This window comes from Myotis yumanensis, unplaced genomic scaffold, assembly GCF_028538775.1.
Source record: "Myotis yumanensis isolate MYYU_CA2020_CCGP unplaced genomic scaffold, mMyoYum1.0.hap1 SCAF_10, whole genome shotgun sequence".
NCBI lineage: Eukaryota > Metazoa > Chordata > Mammalia > Chiroptera > Vespertilionidae > Myotis > Myotis yumanensis.
In genome coordinates this window covers 4,700,919-4,716,499 of record NW_027223761.1, presented here as the reverse complement: position 1 = coordinate 4,716,499, position 15,581 = coordinate 4,700,919, and the positions used below count along the sequence as shown (strand labels likewise).

General features: G+C 64.2%; 1 protein-coding gene and 1 long non-coding RNA gene across 19 annotated transcripts in view; one reads left to right on the top strand and one right to left on the bottom strand.

The window, feature by feature from the left end:
* Nucleotides 1-15,581, top strand: part of NRXN2 (neurexin 2) — a 106,279-nt gene that overhangs the window by 60,305 nt on the left and 30,393 nt on the right. For 11 of the 18 annotated variants that reach the window (XM_070427403.1, XM_070427407.1, XM_070427408.1 and 8 more), the window contains 5 exons: nucleotides 783-902; nucleotides 1,152-1,533; nucleotides 2,098-2,288; nucleotides 3,763-3,936; nucleotides 4,304-4,423. In XM_070427403.1, coding sequence (XP_070283504.1) covers nucleotides 783-902; nucleotides 1,152-1,533; nucleotides 2,098-2,288; nucleotides 3,763-3,936; nucleotides 4,304-4,423 — 987 coding nt within the window. Of the gene's footprint in view, nucleotides 1-775; nucleotides 903-1,151; nucleotides 1,534-2,097; nucleotides 2,289-3,762; nucleotides 3,937-4,303; nucleotides 4,424-8,948; nucleotides 9,864-15,581 lie in introns of those variants that run through there. The other 7 variants (XM_070427409.1, XM_070427404.1, XM_070427402.1 and 4 more) reach the window with 3 other exon arrangements.
* On the bottom strand, nucleotides 1,266-2,796 carry LOC139018710 (uncharacterized). Its single transcript, XR_011472933.1, has 4 exons — nucleotides 2,707-2,796; nucleotides 2,399-2,589; nucleotides 1,400-1,522; nucleotides 1,266-1,287 (listed from the first exon to the last, which is right to left on the bottom strand). It is a non-coding gene; the product is annotated as an uncharacterized lncRNA (long non-coding RNA).

The following is a 15,581-nucleotide window of genomic DNA, read 5'->3' as shown; positions in this document are numbered from 1 at the left end:
GGAGAGAGATATCAATGATGAGAAAGAATAATTGATCAGCTGCCTCCTGCACACCCCACACTGGGGATCAAGCCTGCAACCCAGGCAGATGCCCTGACCAAGACTCCAACTATGACCTCCTGGTTCATAGGTCGATGCTCAACCATGCTAGCCAGGGCCAAAGATAAATATTTTTGTGTTAGACTTGGAAGCAGATAATCCTGGCCTTGAATAAATGGTCATCATTCCTAAAAACACATTCCCCTGTGGCCACGCTGAGTGAGCTGTGTGTGGGGTGACCAGTGTGTGCGGGAGGGTCACCCTGGGCCCTGTGTGCTGGGGGGCTGTGTGTCTGTGGAGGGCCCGCTGCCGGCAGGAAGCTGTGGGTGCCCCGTGAGGCTCTGTAGTTGGGAAGGTTGTAGGTCTAGCATGTATGTGGGAAGTTAGCTGCTGGCTGCACACATGGACGTGGAAGGCCCTTAGGGGACGGGAGGAGCATGTTGGCTGTAGGACGTGAGTGTCTGTGTGCAGAGCCCCGGGGCACAGCTGCACAGGCACGGGTCACGTCGATTCTCTTCCAGTGGCACCTGGGATGTTGTACAGCGTGGCAGTGCCAAGTGTGCAAAAGCTCTGTTTACATGAGTGTGTGTATCGGTGTGCATGGTGTGTGGCACAGCCAACGATGTGCCGTAGGTTGTGTTTGAACGTGTGTGCACATGTCTGGGGCGGTGAGGCCGCGCCTGGGCTGTGCGTGTGGGTGGGAGGGTGCAGAGGCCACGCTCACTCCCCCCTTGGTGCCGCAGGTAAAGGCCCGGAGACCCTCTTTGCGGGGCACAAGCTCAATGACAATGAGTGGCACACGGTGAGGGTGGTGCGGCGTGGCAAGAGCCTGCAGCTGTCCGTGGACAACGTGACGGTGGAGGGTAGGTGGCCTGGGGCCAGGGGGGTGGACACATGGCTAGTGGCCTGTGCTCAGCTCCGTTCTGAGCGACCCCTGCCTTGGGCAGCATTCCATCAAGCTGCTGCTGGCATTTCTCCCTCGGGGGTGGGCCTGGTAAATGGGGGGCCTCGGGGTAAACGGGGGGCCTGGACCCCAGGACCACCCAACTCCCAATGGCCCCGCAGTCTGCGCCTCGAAGCCACCCCTCATCTCTGGCTCCTGTCCCGAGCAGGGCAGATGGCAGGGGCCCACACGCGGCTGGAGTTCTACAACATCGAGACGGGCATCATGACGGAGCGGCGCTTCATCTCGGTGGTGCCCTCCAACTTCATCGGGCACCTGAGCGGGCTGGTGTTCAACGGGCAGCCCTACATGGACCAGTGCAAGGACGGGGACATCACCTACTGCGAGCTCAACGCCCGCTTTGGCCTGCGTGCCATTGTGGCCGACCCCGTCACCTTCAAGAGCCGGAGCAGCTACCTGGCGCTCGCCACGCTCCAAGCCTACGCCTCCATGCACCTCTTCTTCCAGTTCAAGACCACGGCCCCCGACGGGCTGCTCCTGTTCAACTCGGGCAACGGCAACGACTTCATCGTCATCGAGCTGGTCAAGGGGTGAGGTGCTGGGCTCTGCACCGCTCTCCAGGGAGTGGTCCCCCCCCCCCCCGGCCAGGATGTGGCCCCCCCACCCCCCGCCACTGGCTGAGACATCTAATCCCCCCAAACCACAGGCCAAGATTCAAGTCCCCAAATACCAGCCATGATGACAAAACAGCACCCCCTCCTTCTGCCCTGATGACTCCCCAGTTACTTCCCTGCCAGGGGTGTCCCAGTCATTTGCTCTCCCTTCCCTGTCCTGGCCGCCCCCCGGCCCCCAGCCCTCTCTACAGGCAGAAGACAGGGCCAGTCCCGGGGGCCCCTTGTCTGGAGGACCCCAGCCTAGAGCCGCTGTCCCTGATCCCAGGGGACCCTGCTGCCTCCACGAACCTCTCCCCAACCAGCTCCTCTGTGGTCCTCTCTCCACGCTCCCCCCCATGACCATAGTCCTCATGCCATCAGGGTGGGTCCCTCCACTGTGGGCCCCCCCCCCATGGCACCGAGGGCCCCCGCCAGGTGTAGCTCCTCCCTCCCAGCCTTGCCCCCACCTTGACCCCGTGTCTCCTCCCTCCCGCGGGGCAGGTACATCCACTACGTGTTCGACCTGGGGAACGGCCCGTCCCTGATGAAGGGGAACTCGGACAAACCAGTCAACGACAACCAGTGGCACAACGTGGTGGTGTCCCGGGACCCCGGCAACGTGCACACGCTCAAGATCGACTCCCGCACCGTCACGCAGCACTCCAACGGCGCCCGGAACCTCGATCTCAAAGGTGGGCCCGGCGCCTCTGCCAGACCCCCCCCTCGGCCCCACAAGGTCCCCCCGCCCTGGGTGCTCTCCCACTGGCCCGATTCCCCCTCCTCCCCTGCCCACGGCTCCCACCTCTCCTGTTCCACCGTGGCCACCTCTCTGTCGGGGTCTGCTCACTGCGGGCGCCGTCTCCGCACCGAAAGCCTGTCCCAGGGTGCGTCTCCTGGGGAGCTCGGTGGCCTTACCCTACAGCTCGGAGTCGGTGGCCCGGGCCTTCCACAGACCTCCTGGTCCAACGAGCTTGAGAAGCCTGGGATGGGGGGCTGGAGAGAGGAGGGAGCTCAGCACCCTGCAGACGCCCCCTGGGAGGGTGGGGGGGGCCGTTGTGAGGGGAGGAGGGTGGCAGTAGCTGGGTCCCCGCATGCTGTTCCGTCACACACCTGGGGCCTTGGCTGGGCTTTCCTGGTGGGTCAGCACGACACCAGGTACCACATTCCCCGGCCTCTTCAGCAGCCATTGCAGCGTCACCGCCTCCCCTGGAGGGTGGTGGGGTGGTGGTTAGAGAGCCGGGAAGAGGAGGATGAGCCTAGAAACGGGTGTTGGACGGAAGGGAGGACAGTGCCCGTGGCTACTCCAGAGCCCAATGGGGCAACTGCTTTCGCACCCCCAAAGCAGCCCTCAGTTCCACTGGGACCCTGGGTGACAGTGGGACTCAGACGTCCGAGCTTGAGGAGGACCCTCAGAGACCATTGGGTTCATTCCCTCTTGGGGAGGTGGAGACAGAAGCTTCTGGAAGCTAGATGGCTTGCCTGAAGTCACCAAGTGAGCAGGCAGCTGAGCAAGCGAGTGGAAGCTTGGCCAGACCCCTGGGCTCGATGTTGGGCAGGGCGCTGCCTATTCTCCTTGCTCCCAGAAGGGGGCGATGTGTCACAGATAACCCACAGCGGCAGCCACCTGGGGCGGTCTGGGCCTGTCTGGGTTGCACTGCGCCCATGGCCAGGGCATCAGGGTTGCCCGCGTCTTGCTGAGGTTCTCCTGGGGCGGGGGTGGCGGCGGGGGGAGGGAGACACCACACGAAGCTGGGCTTAGAGCCCCCCAGGAGAGAACGCAGAGTAGGGAGAGGCTGGGGAGGGGCCTGCAGGAGTTCTGGCAACGGAGACTTTGGAAGGGGGAGCCAGGGGGGTGTTGGGGCTGCACATCATGAAAGGCCCTGATTACAGGCCGGAACTGGATCCGATGTGTGGGAGAGAGCGGGGAACATTCTCCTCCAGCTGCTCCCCCACCCCCGCCCCCTGCATCTGGGCTTCTCTGGGAGAGGAGCAGACAGATGGCAAAGTGGAGAAGGAAGAAGGAAGAGGTGGGGGAGGAGGCATGAGGCGCCGGGTCTCTGTAAGGAAAAGCGTCTGGGATGGGACCCTGCATGGCCAGGGGGATCTGAGAGCCTGACACGCAGTCCGGGAGGGGGGAAGCGAGGTTCTGACCCTCTCCCTTTGCAGGGGAGCTGTACATTGGTGGTCTGAGCAAGAACATGTTCAGCAACCTGCCCAAGCTGGTGGCCTCCCGGGATGGCTTTCAGGGCTGCCTGGCCTCGGTGGACCTCAACGGCCGCCTCCCGGACCTCATCGCGGACGCCCTGCACCGCATCGGGCAGGTGGAGAGGGGCTGTGACGGTGAGTGTGGGGGGAGGAGGAGTGTGACCCGCAGCTGCAGGAGGGCCAGCTGCCCAGGCAGACCAGGCGGCCAAGTGGCCTTCCCTCTCAGGCCTTGCACGAGCCTGCCCCCGGCTCTGAAGCAGGGGTACCCGGGCTGAAGGGTCACTTGCTCTCCCTGTTGCCTCCCACCCTGGCCCCTTATCACAGTTCAAGGCCAAGCCTGGCAGTCCTTGAGCCCCCCGTTCCCACACCCGCTCCTCATCTGTACTGGACCCTTCAGCCTGGAAGACTGAGAGCCGGACCCTGCCTGGCCCTGAGGCTGCGTGCCTCCCGGGCAGGGTGGGGCGTGGCTGAGCGGGTGTGTTCCTCCTCCTGCTTCTCCTAGGCCCCAGCACCACCTGCACCGAAGAGTCTTGTGCCAACCAGGGCGTCTGCTTGCAGCAGTGGGATGGCTTCACCTGTGACTGCACCATGACTTCCTACGGGGGCCCTGTGTGCAATGACCGTGAGTGCCGGGCGGGGGCCTGGGGGCAGATCCCGGACTGGGGGCTGCTGGGGAGGCCCTCTGAGCCTCGATGCTCGCTTCCTTCTCACCCCTTCTTCTCACGAGAGCCAGGGGAGCTGCTGGCGACTGCCCCGCAGCCTTCTCTCTCGGGCCTGAGCGGGTCTGCGGCTGCCTGACTTCCCAGGGCGACCCATTGCTAGCTGGACCCTCTTCTCCGTTCTGAGCTGGTGGGACATGGCTCCCTTCACCCATGACCAAAGGCGTCAGCCTCTGCTGCCCTCCCCATGCGATTTTGGCCATGGGCTCAGGTGTTGCATGTGTAGCTCCCACATCCACACTATTGCACAGGGCGGGGGCTGGTCAGCCTGCACCCCCTCCCCTCGGTGCCCCCAGAGTTACACCGTGGAAACCTGTTATCTCCTCCAGAGGGTCCAGGCCCCGCAGGCAGGCTCAGGAGGTTCCCTGGAGGCCAGGCGGCTGGACAGCTGGCTTCCCTGGACGTCGGTCGAGCCCTTCTCTTTCCCACCCAGAACCCCAGCGGCGGGCTCTCTTGGAGCCACAAGGACACCCCCTAGCGCCCTTGCCTGCTCCTCTGCCCCTGGTTGCCCCTTGTTTGACCCGCTCCCTCCAGGGCAGCGTCAGCAGCAGTTTGCAGTCCCTAGTGGTTGGTGGCCAGCAGCTGGTGGCAGAGGAGGACAGCTGGGGCAGGAAGGCGGGGCAGCCGCCACCTTGAGGGGGTTTTTGGAGTTTCCCTCTGATGATGGGGAGCGGGCGGGGTGGCCCTGCTGAGAGACCAGGGGTGTGAGCACTGAGCTTCATGGGGAAACACACACACACACACACACACACACACACACACACACACACGGGGACAGGGCTTCTCCCTCCACTGTACCAACATGAAACCCGAGGCCCGGAGGGTGAGTGGATCCGGAGGAAGTTCACAGTAGACCTGGGGTCGGTGCCTTTGCCTCTGTGTCCCCCGCGGCGCCTTGGACATTAGGGCGGAGGCCTGTGCTTCCTGTGGAATGGACGGTGCCGGGATGGGCTCCGGGGCGGGGGGGGGGGGGGTCATGGTTCTCCCTTCCTTGGCACTTCCTGGTGCTTTCGGACAGGGCCACCCTTGGGTACCTCCACATCCCTGCCCCGTCCCCCAGGATTTTCCTCATCTGACCTGCCGTTCTGTGCAAAGCCCCCGGGCCATGCCCAGCTGGGCACTGCAGCCCCGGCTGCCGGAGTACAGATGGGCTGGGCCGGCCCCTTCCCTGCAGCTCATTCAGCTGCGCTCAGATCTGAAGACGCGGGCACGTTGCTGCCAATAGTAAGAGCCCCCCTGATTGGTTAGTGTTTTGGAGCCTGCAAAGTCCTCGTAACTTGTTTCTCGGAGAAGGCAGTGGGGATAGGGACTGACCATCCCCCTGAACCGAGGAGGAGACCGAGACCTCAGCCAGGCAGCTCCTTGCCGCCGAGGCTCCTGACTCCCACTCACTGCCCTCATCTAGTCCCTGGGGGCCTTGCTGGCGGGGTGCCAGGGGTCAGGATGAGGAAGCATGCTGCCCATTGTCGCTACTGTCCTCCCACAGGGTGGAGCCTTCTGGAAGGGGGCATAGAGATGGGTGGGGCTCAGGGGGTCATACTGAGGTGGGCAAAGAGGTGGGACTTCTCCGGGCATGGGAGGCAGGGAGAGTTGGGGCTGGGGGAGTGTCCCCTACAGCGACACTGGTCTGCAGTCTGGCGGCAGAGCGTGGAGATAAGGACAAGGTGGGTGCGACCTGGAAGCCTCCATCCGCGGGCCCTGGGGCACCTCTGAGATCCCCCCTGAAGGACAGGGCGACAGGGGTCACGCCGGCCCTGGGCACCTCTGAGATCTCACCCTGAAGGACAGGGCGACAGGGGTCACGCCGGCCCTGGGCACCTCTGAGATCTCCCCTGAAGGACAGGGCGACAGGGGTCACACCGGCCCTGGGCACCTCTGAGATCTCCCCTGAAGGACAGGGCGACAGGGGTCACGCCGGCCCTGGGCACCTCTGAGATCCCACCCTGAAGGACAGGGCGACAGCGCAGGAACCTGGTCGTCAGGGACTGTGCCCCCCTCCTCCGGGGTTGTGCCTCCTCCCGACCTCCACGCTTGGCCCCATGTCACATTCATGCTGTTTCTCTGGGGCTGGTCTTCCCGGGGCCCTGGGGTGCACAAGGTCAAGCAGGAAACTGCCCGAGGCCCATTCCATTGTCCCACCCCCGATTGTGAAGGTCCTGGGGGCACCAGGAGAGGGAGGGGGTGGGAATGGCCGGGTGCCGGCCGGACCCTGTGCTTGGACGGGTGGGGTCGGGGTGGAGCTGCCTGGGGGATGAGACAGGGATGAAAGAGGGCAACCTGCAGGACGGTGTTTCTTCTCTTACGGCCTCGGCTTCTCCATCTGTGACATGGGACCGCACCAGGTGGGCGTGGTGAAGCGGTTGTGTCCCTTCAAGGCTCAGGAGTCTGCTCTGGGAGGCAGGAGAGAGAGCCAAGGGAGAGAACCCATCTCTTCGATGAGAACGGGAGAGTGGAGGGAGAAGGGAAAGGAGAACATGAAATGAGAAAGGAAGGAAGCTAAAAGGAGGGGGGCCCGCAGCAGAAGCGCAGGGCTGGGGGCTCAGGACCACGGTGCCCCCCGGGGCCTGCCTGCTGCTCTGTCTCCCCGGCACTCGGTTCTTCACCACCTCGGCCCCTTCTCATCTCTCCATTTGCTCGGCTCCTCTCTGCAGCCTCTATTGATCTCTGCACACCTCCGTCCCTCCCTTCATTTGTACCCCTGCCCCCCCCCCCCCTTCGGCTCTCGTCACTTCCCACTCACTGGTATTGATTGGCCTCCAGGCGGTTTCCCTTCCTCTCCTCTGGCTACCAGCTCCTCCCTCCTCCCTCTGGGGCCATAAACCTGCTGCCTGCTCGGAGCTGTGTCAGTCTGTATTTCAGAGCCAGGGGCACAGGAATGGGGTGCAGAGAGCAGCGGGACAAGGCTTGGGGGGGGGGTGTCCCAGCCCGCATGCGTCTCTCCTCCCTCCTGGGGCCACGCACCACCTGGGATCCTCCTCCTGGTACCTCTGAGGACCCCTCTCTTCACTCCTGTAGGGCCGGGGTCAGAGGGGCCTGGCATCTAGCAAGGTGGGGTGTGGCAGGAGCTACGGGAAGCTGGCCCGGGGCCTGACAGCATCCGGGAGCCGGGCACAGCATGCCACGCGTGGGGCTACTGGTGGTGGTTTTGCTCCGAAACAGAATTCAGAATCAATAAGCAGGAGTCAGCCCTCTCTCCCCCTGGTTCTCCCTCCCCTTCTCACATCACCCCCTTCCTTTTGCCCTGTCACCGCTTCTCCTCACTCCACTCCACTATTCCTTTCACTCCTTTCTAGGTTCTATCTCCACCTCCTTCCTTCTCTCCCCCTGCCCCCATCCTAGCAGAGCACCCTCGGGCGGACCTGGTTGCTGTGGGTGTGGAGGTGGATCCAGATGAAGGGAAGGGGGCACTTACCTCTTGGGCTAAGACAAGTGCTTCCCGAGATCCCCAAAGTCTGGGGGTGGGTCCCAGTGGAGGGGCACCTGGAGGGAGAAGTGACGCCTCAGCTGGACGTAGTGGCCCAGGAAGAGTCTGTCCCAGGCCGGACACTCAGTGGACAGCTGCCCTGGAAACTCTGGTGGAGGGAGAGGCTGAGGCTGGGGGCAGGGGGAGTGGAGAGGAAGGACTGGAGTCCCAGGTGTGCAGGAGGTGGGGGCACCCTTTGGGGAGGTGGGAGGACACTGTGAGTGCTGTCTTACTCTTCAGGGCCTTTGAGGCTCTGGGTGCATTGTTTGTGTGCATATGGGTGACCCTGTTTTGGGAGGGTGAGCCAGGGGCAGTGTCTGTGCGTGCTTGGCCATTGATTGCCTGTGGCCAAACATGTATGTGTGTGTGTGTGTGTGTGTGTGTGCTTCTGTGAGCGTGTGTACATGCTCCGCCGAGTGTGAGTTCATGTGCCAGCCTCCAAGAGCACATGCATGCATGTATGTGTCTGAGCTTGTGTGTGCATGCGCGTGCCCGCACAATGATGCCTGTATGGGCACGTGGGTGTCTCCGTCCCCAAGCCGGGCCACATCCTAGCGTCCGCGTGTTCCGAGGGGTGCGTGCAGCGGTGCGGTGGCCACCTCTGCGCGCTGGACCAGCGAGCACCATTGGGGTTCATCCAGGTGCGGGGGGAGGGGAGGAGAAGGAAGAGAGCCGCCTCTCCCGCTAGCCTCAGTCCTGTTCAATTATTCAGCAGGGCCCCTTCTTCAGAGGGGGCGGGAGGGGAGCGCGCTCCCGGGCGCGGGCGCGGGGAGGGGCGGGGCGGGGCGGGCGCGCGCCCAGGAGAGGCGAGCGCGGGGCGGGCGAGCCAGGTGCCCGCGCAGGAGCTGCCCAGCGCCGCCCGCAGACCGGGAGCCGCTCGTCCCTCCGCCCTGCCCCCGCCTCCTCCCGCGCTCCCCTCCCCTCCCCTCCGCTCTCCCCTCCCTCCTTCCCTCCCTCCCGGGCGCCCTCCCTCTCCCTTCCAGCCTCTGCCTCTGCAGCAACACTCCGCTGCCTCCATCTCTCCGCCGGAATCTCGCAGGCTCGCGCTCCTCCTCGGCTCAGCCCCGCTCCCCTCCTCTCTCCCCTCCCTCACTCCGTTCCCCCCTCACCCGGATTTGCTTCCCTTCCCCCTCCTCCCGCCCCCCGCCCCCCTTCCCCGGGCCTCCGTGGGGCGGCAGCGGCGGCAGCCGCGCGGTCGGCCCCAGCCCCGCCGGGCTCCCGCTCTCCTCCGTCCCCCTCCCGGGCTCGGTTTTTCCGCAGGATTTCCCCGCTGCCCCTCCCTGCTCGGCCCCGCGCCTTCCCGGCCTCCGCCCGGAACGATGCCCCCTCCCCGGGGCGCTCCCCCGGGCTGCTGACGGCCCTCTGCGCGCCCTCCCGGGATGCGGGGGGACCCCTAGCTCCCCGCGATGGGCCCAGGCGCTCTGGACCTTGGCGTGGCCGCTCTGCAGACCCCGGATTCCCCGGCGGCATCCAGTTGATTTCGTTGGCTCCGGATCGAGGCGTGGGCTCTGCTTTTCCTCCTTCTCACCCCTTCCCCCCTCCCGGGGCGCGGAGCCGGAGGGGGGCTTCGCGGGGCTGCGCGGGCCCGCGTCCCCGCCCCCGGCCATGGGGCTGTGAGGCGGCCGCCCCCGGGCCGAAATGCCCCCCGGGGGGAGCGGGCCGGGGGGGTGCCCACGCCGCCCCCCCCGCCCTGGCCGGGCCCCTGCCGCCGCCGCCGCCTCTGCTGCCGCTGCTGCTGCTGCTGCTGCTGGGGACGGCCGAGGGGGCCCGCGTCTCCTCCAGCCTCAGCACCACCCACCACGTCCACCACTTCCACAGCAAGCACGGCACCGTGCCCATCGCCATCAACCGCATGCCCTTCCTCACCCGCGGCGGGCACGGTAAGTGCGGCTCCGCGTGCCCTCGGCCTCCGGGTGCGCGGCCGGCCCGGGCCGCACCCCAGCCCGGGCGCGCCGGCCGCCCCTCTGCTTTAAGGCCCGAGCCCCCTCACCTCCGGTCTCGGGCTCCCATCTTCCCAGCCCCACCCTCGCCTCTCCACCCCCACCCCCATCCCTTTATCGCCTCATCTCTGCCTTCACCACTTCCATTTGGTGCCTCACCTTCACCTCCTCACACACCTCTGGTTTGTAATCACCTTCAGGTCCCCCATCACCTCCCCTCTGTCCTTTCACCCCCTCTGCCAGCTCTCCCTTCCCGTCTCTGCCTCCTCACTTCCTCCATCTCTATGCCACCCGCCTCACCTCCCATCGCTGGCCTAGCATCTGTGTACCCCATTATCTTTGTCCCCCCTAATCGCCCTCCCACCTCTGTCCCATCTCTCATCCCTGCCTCTGACATGTTCCATCTCTTCCTCTCTCACCTTTCAGATCTGTCTCCTTTCACCCCGTCCCCAGACACCACCCCTCTTCCCGTTACTGTCCTCCACCACACTCCTGGGCAGCTCACCTCGGCTTCTCCTCCCCCCCTCTCACCCCTGCCCTGCCGCCCCTGCTGTGCCCCAGCACCCTCACCTCAGTGGCCTATTGCTTGGAGTGGACTTCTCCAGTGCCCGTCTCCCCGTCACCTCTAGTGTCAGCCCCCATCGCTTCCTGTGTCAGTCCGCTGTCACTTTCCCCCACTCTCACCTCACTCAGCCCCCCTTAACCTCCTTCGCTTTTCCTCTCAGGCTCCATCACCTTCTGCTTCTGACCTCTCTCCCTTCTCGTTTCTGCCTACCATCACCTCCCACCCCCAGAGCCTCATCACTTCATGCCTTAGGCCCGTAAGAGGCTCTGCTCCTGCCGCCTCCGTCCCTGCCCCCACCCCCCATCGTTCCCAGTCTCTACTCCCCGTCACCTCCCATGCCTGACCCTCTTCACACTTTATCTCATTTCCCAGTCAGACTTGTTCACGCTCCACGTCAGTCCCTCCTTCACATTCCACCTCAGAGCTGCTGTCACCTCCTGTCCCAGACAACCTGTCACCTCCCATTTCAGTCCACTCATCACTTCCCCTCTCGGTACACCACATCGCCTCCCATCTCTGGACCTGCCATCGGTCACCCCAGTACCTCCATTTCTATACCTCTCTTACCTCCCGTCATCTCAGCCCTCCATCACCTCCCATTTCTGTACCTCCTTCACTTTTCATCCCTGTACTCTCATCACCTCTCTGCACGTCCTCTCGTCACCTCCCCTCTCTGTACCCCTGTTGCCTTCCTCCTCGGTGCTCCGACATCCTCACGCTCCCACCAGCCCTTCCCTTGACTCCCCTAATCTCTCATCACTGCACCTTCACCAGCTCTCACCCTGTACTTGTCCATCCTTGCTTCCCAATCTTAGCTGCCTCCAGTTTCTGTACTTCCATCATTTCCCATTTCTGTTCACCCACCATCTCTCATTTTTTCATTCACTCTTTGTTCCTCCCTCATCTCCCAGGCCGTATCCTCATCACTCCCCATCTAGGTCCAGCATGGCCTCCCATCTCTGCTTCCCCGTCATTGCTCTCCATCTGTCCATCCTTGCTTCCCAATCTTCGTTCCCCCCTATCACTTCCCATCTTCCCACCCCTTCTTTTCTATTTCTCTTTGCTTTTCTCCTACTTCATCTTTCCCTCATTTTTGATGCCTCTCCTCTCTCCTCATCCAGTTCTCAGGAGTGGCCCCTCCAACCCGCCCCTTCGTTGCCTTCTTCTCTCTTCCTCAGCATAGGCTTGTCCGGTCTAATCTCTGTCCCAGCCAGGCCCTCTCCACAAGGCCTCTCATCTCGTCTCTTTCTCTCTTCCACTTGCCCACCCCACACTGAACTCTGTTTCTCCCCATGAGCTCTCTGGTCTTCTGTGCCTCCTCCCTCCTCTTGATTGTCCCTGTGGCTCCCCTGAGGCCCAGTGTTGCTCCCAAAGGGGCCCAGATAGGACATGGTCTTTCTGAGCAACCAGGAGAGGCACAAAGGGGTGAGACAGGAAAGGGGAGCCGGGGATATTGGAGGAGAGCTGTGGGGGGAAGAGGAGAGTTGGCAAAGAGAAAGGGAAAGGAGCAAGCCACTGGCCCAGGGAGATGAGCAGATTGGAAGGAGGGGCCTGGGTGCTGATGGGATGTACGGTAAAGAGCTGGGAGAGCTGGGAGAGCAGGAGAGAAAATGGAGGAAAGAGCGCTGGGGGTGAGCGGGAGGAACCTATGGAATGTTGGTGTTGGGATTGCCTCGGAGATGGCCACCCGCTTGGCAGGCATAGGAGAGAAACAGCCCGGAGAGGGGCCATGGCTGCCTGCTGCCACACGGGAGCAGAGGAGGAGCTGAGGGCGCCCAGGTCTGAGCCGGGAGGTGGCGGGAGACCGAGTGAAGGAGCCCGGGAAGGTGAGGCAGGTGAGAGGAAGGAGGAGGGTCAGAGGACAGATGGAAGAGTAGGGCCGAGGCCACCTGTCCCTGCACCACCTCCGCTCCCTTAGCCATGGGGGTGGCAAAGGACAGGCTTCTCTTGGGGCCCCCCACTCGGCTAGAGGAAGAGGTCAGCTTGGGAGACCTTTCCTCTCTGCCCCAGTGTTCCCTTACCCCCCCAGTGGGGGAGCCTCTCTTTCTGCATCTGCTTCTCTACTTCCCTTCTCTTGGGGGGGGGGGGGGGATCTCATTGCTTTTCTTCTTTGCCTTCCCTCCCTCCTGTTCTTCACTCTTTCTTCCATGTACCCTTCCATCCCCCAACCCCCCTGTTACATAATATCCCTACCGACCCCAGGCACCCATGACACCCCTGCATCTGATGCTGGTCTAGGCCTGGGAGGACCCGTACGACTGGGCCCTAAAAACGGCCTGAGAGGGTGACGGTCTCCTGGTCCTGGACCCCAGCTTTGGTTTGGGAGTCCCTGAGGCGCTTATCAGCCCCGACCTCCACTTCTGGAACCCTCTGGAGCCAGGAGGAAGGGGTCAGTCCCAGATCAGCTCTGGGTCAGTAGCTTCCAGGGGTTCTGGATTCACCCCACCAGCTTACAAAGGGGGCTGGCGTCTATTTTGATTCTGGGTGTGGGTGTGTTAACTTGGAGTTCTAACTGGATGGTTTATGGCCAAGAACGGGCTTATGCATTGAAGGGATATTGTGTTCCAGGTCGAGAGAGAGCTGCACCCGGGGTGGGAGCTGTGGAGAGCCCCCGGGTTGCGAGGTCCTTCGACAAGACCTGGGGTGGGCTGTGAGCACCAGGAGCTGCCTTGCTAGACTGTGTGGGACTTTTCTACCCTCTCATGATTCTGTACTGTCCGGAAGATGTGTGTCTCGGCTGACGCTGCAGGGCGACGGGCGCATGTGGGGATAGCCACAGGGGCAGCCCGGGCGCATGGGTGTTTACAGGAGATGGTTCTGTTGTTTGGGTCTGGGTTAGCTACCTGTGACTGATGGCGGGTTGGCTCTTTCTCTAGAATGCAGGTGTGTGGGAACTCTGTGTTAGATTCTGGATCTGTTAGAGCGTTTTCCTGGATCAGTGAATTTCTGGGTCCAGGAGGCAGTGAGGGGACTGTGTTGGGGATGGGCCTGTGGGTGGTGGACCAGAGCGCTTCTGTCTTGGGCTTCTGGGGTGTGCACACCCCTGAAATGTTATGCACCAGGAAGCGCACTGGTGGTTTCCTGGGGGGATCAGAAACCCTGGGTCGCGCCCTAGGGCAGCATGTGGGCCTTGGTTTAGGCCCCTCTCTGCGCCGCAGCCCTTTCTGGAACCTTTTCTAGATGTGGTGCGGAGTCCTGGGCTCCAGCGCTCGGTGCCGCCTCCTGGGCGTCTGGGGGCCAGGACAGAGGACAGCTTGGGGGTGAGAGGCGAGAGGCCCCTGAGACCCAGGTGGGCCCAACCCGGGAGGGACCCGGCAGAGCCCGCCCCTGCCCTCCCAGCCGGCCCTCTGCGCCTCTGGCGGAGCGCGGAGAGCAATGAGTCCCCAGGGCCATGACCGCCGCCCCAGCCCAGCAGCCCGTTCACCTCCCCCTGCTCGCCGGCTGCCTCTCTGCGCCCACCCGCACCGGATCACAAATGCCCTTAGGCGCTCACAGGGCTGCCGCCTGGAAACTGGCTGCAGGGGGAGACCCGCTGGGCCATCAGCCCCGGGGAGGCCGGGCTGCGCGGGGCGGGGCGGGGCGGGGCGGGGCGGGGCTGGGGCAGCGGCGGCGGCACGTGCGCCGGGGCCTCGGGGGCGGGGACTCGCGCGCCGTCCTGTCCAGCGTGTGCCAGCCCCTGCCCAGCCCCTGCCCAGCCCCTGCCCTCGCGCCTCCGGGGCCTGCCTGCCTTTGTGCGTCCGCCGCCATGTTCCGCGGGTGCCCCGCGTCTCCTGTGGGGGTTCTGCCTCAACACGCGGGGCCTTTGTGAGCAGCGCGTGCGTCTTCGCCAGTGGGCTGGTGTGGGGCCTGGGGCCTGGGGTGCCAGTGCCACCTCTGATCCCTCCGGCCTCATGCCCTGTGGGACATGGGCTGTCTGCACCCCAGGCCGCCCGGGCACAGGAGGGCGCTCTCCAGGGTAAGGTGGAGTCTGGGTTCCCGGCTGGGAAAGGGAGGAGAAAGGGCCTCCTTCCGCCTGACCTGGGAGATTTGGGAGCTGGCCCCAGGTACATGGCGTTTCCTTTGCTGGTTTGAGGGACCCAGAAACCTGATAAGCCCCTTCTTCATCTGACTCTGGCCCCGAGGCAGGGCGGGGTGTGGAGGAGGCCAGCATCTCAGCTCCCGGGCCCTCCCCACCCCCACGTTTGGCCATGCAGTTTGTGAGTGGAGGGAGAAGGGCGGACCCTGGTATCACGGTCGCCATGGAAACAGCCGGATTTCCGAGAGCTGCGTTGGGAGTGGAGACAGCTGCTGGCTGAGGCCTACCTGCTCCCGGCCCTGCTTCAGGCCCTGCCCTTTCCAGGCAGCTGGCCCACCCTGTGTGTGTGTGTGTGGGGGGGGGGGGGCGTGCAGCTCCCTGTGTACTCTGCCCCCATCCAACTCTCCACCCTAATCTCAGGGTCCCACCCTGAGGAATCAGCCCTCGCACTGGGCCTTCGGGGGGAGGGGAGCAGGTAGGAAGGCTGTGGTCGGCGCCTGCTGGCGGTGCTGTCCTGGCCACAGGCTGTGGCAGATGTCAGCTAGTAGACTTCGAGGTGCTTCCTTCACCCCGTCCTGCCTCCGGGGGTCCCCTCTCCTCTCTGGCCCTGCCTGGGGAGACAGGGCACTGGTGGCAAGGGCTCTGGGGAATAGCTCATGCCCCCCCCCCCCCCCCCCCCCCGCCAGGCCCCTGCTGGCCTCACTGCCTCTCCGGGGCCCAGGCAACAGCCTCCTCTGCTCAGCTCCCCCGTGGCCTGCAGAAGGTGCCTCCCTCCGAGGCTCGCAGAAGCCCCCTATTTTGGGGGATCTCGGAACCTCCTGGGCTGGAGTCCCCTGTCCCTGACGGCACTGCCTGAACGACCCAGAGGTGCTTGAGGTCCCGGCCTCAGCGTGACCGGTTGGGGCGCCATCTGACCGTCGCACGTTTGCCCCTCCAGCGGCCCTCCTGCCCCCCAGGCCCCCAGCTCCCTGACCCTAGGTTTTCCCTCCCACCCAGAGCTCTCCCACCTCCAGGGCCCCCCTTTCCTCCCCACCGACTCCAGGCTTTGGCCCTCCGGCCCAGCTGCCTCTTCCTCTCT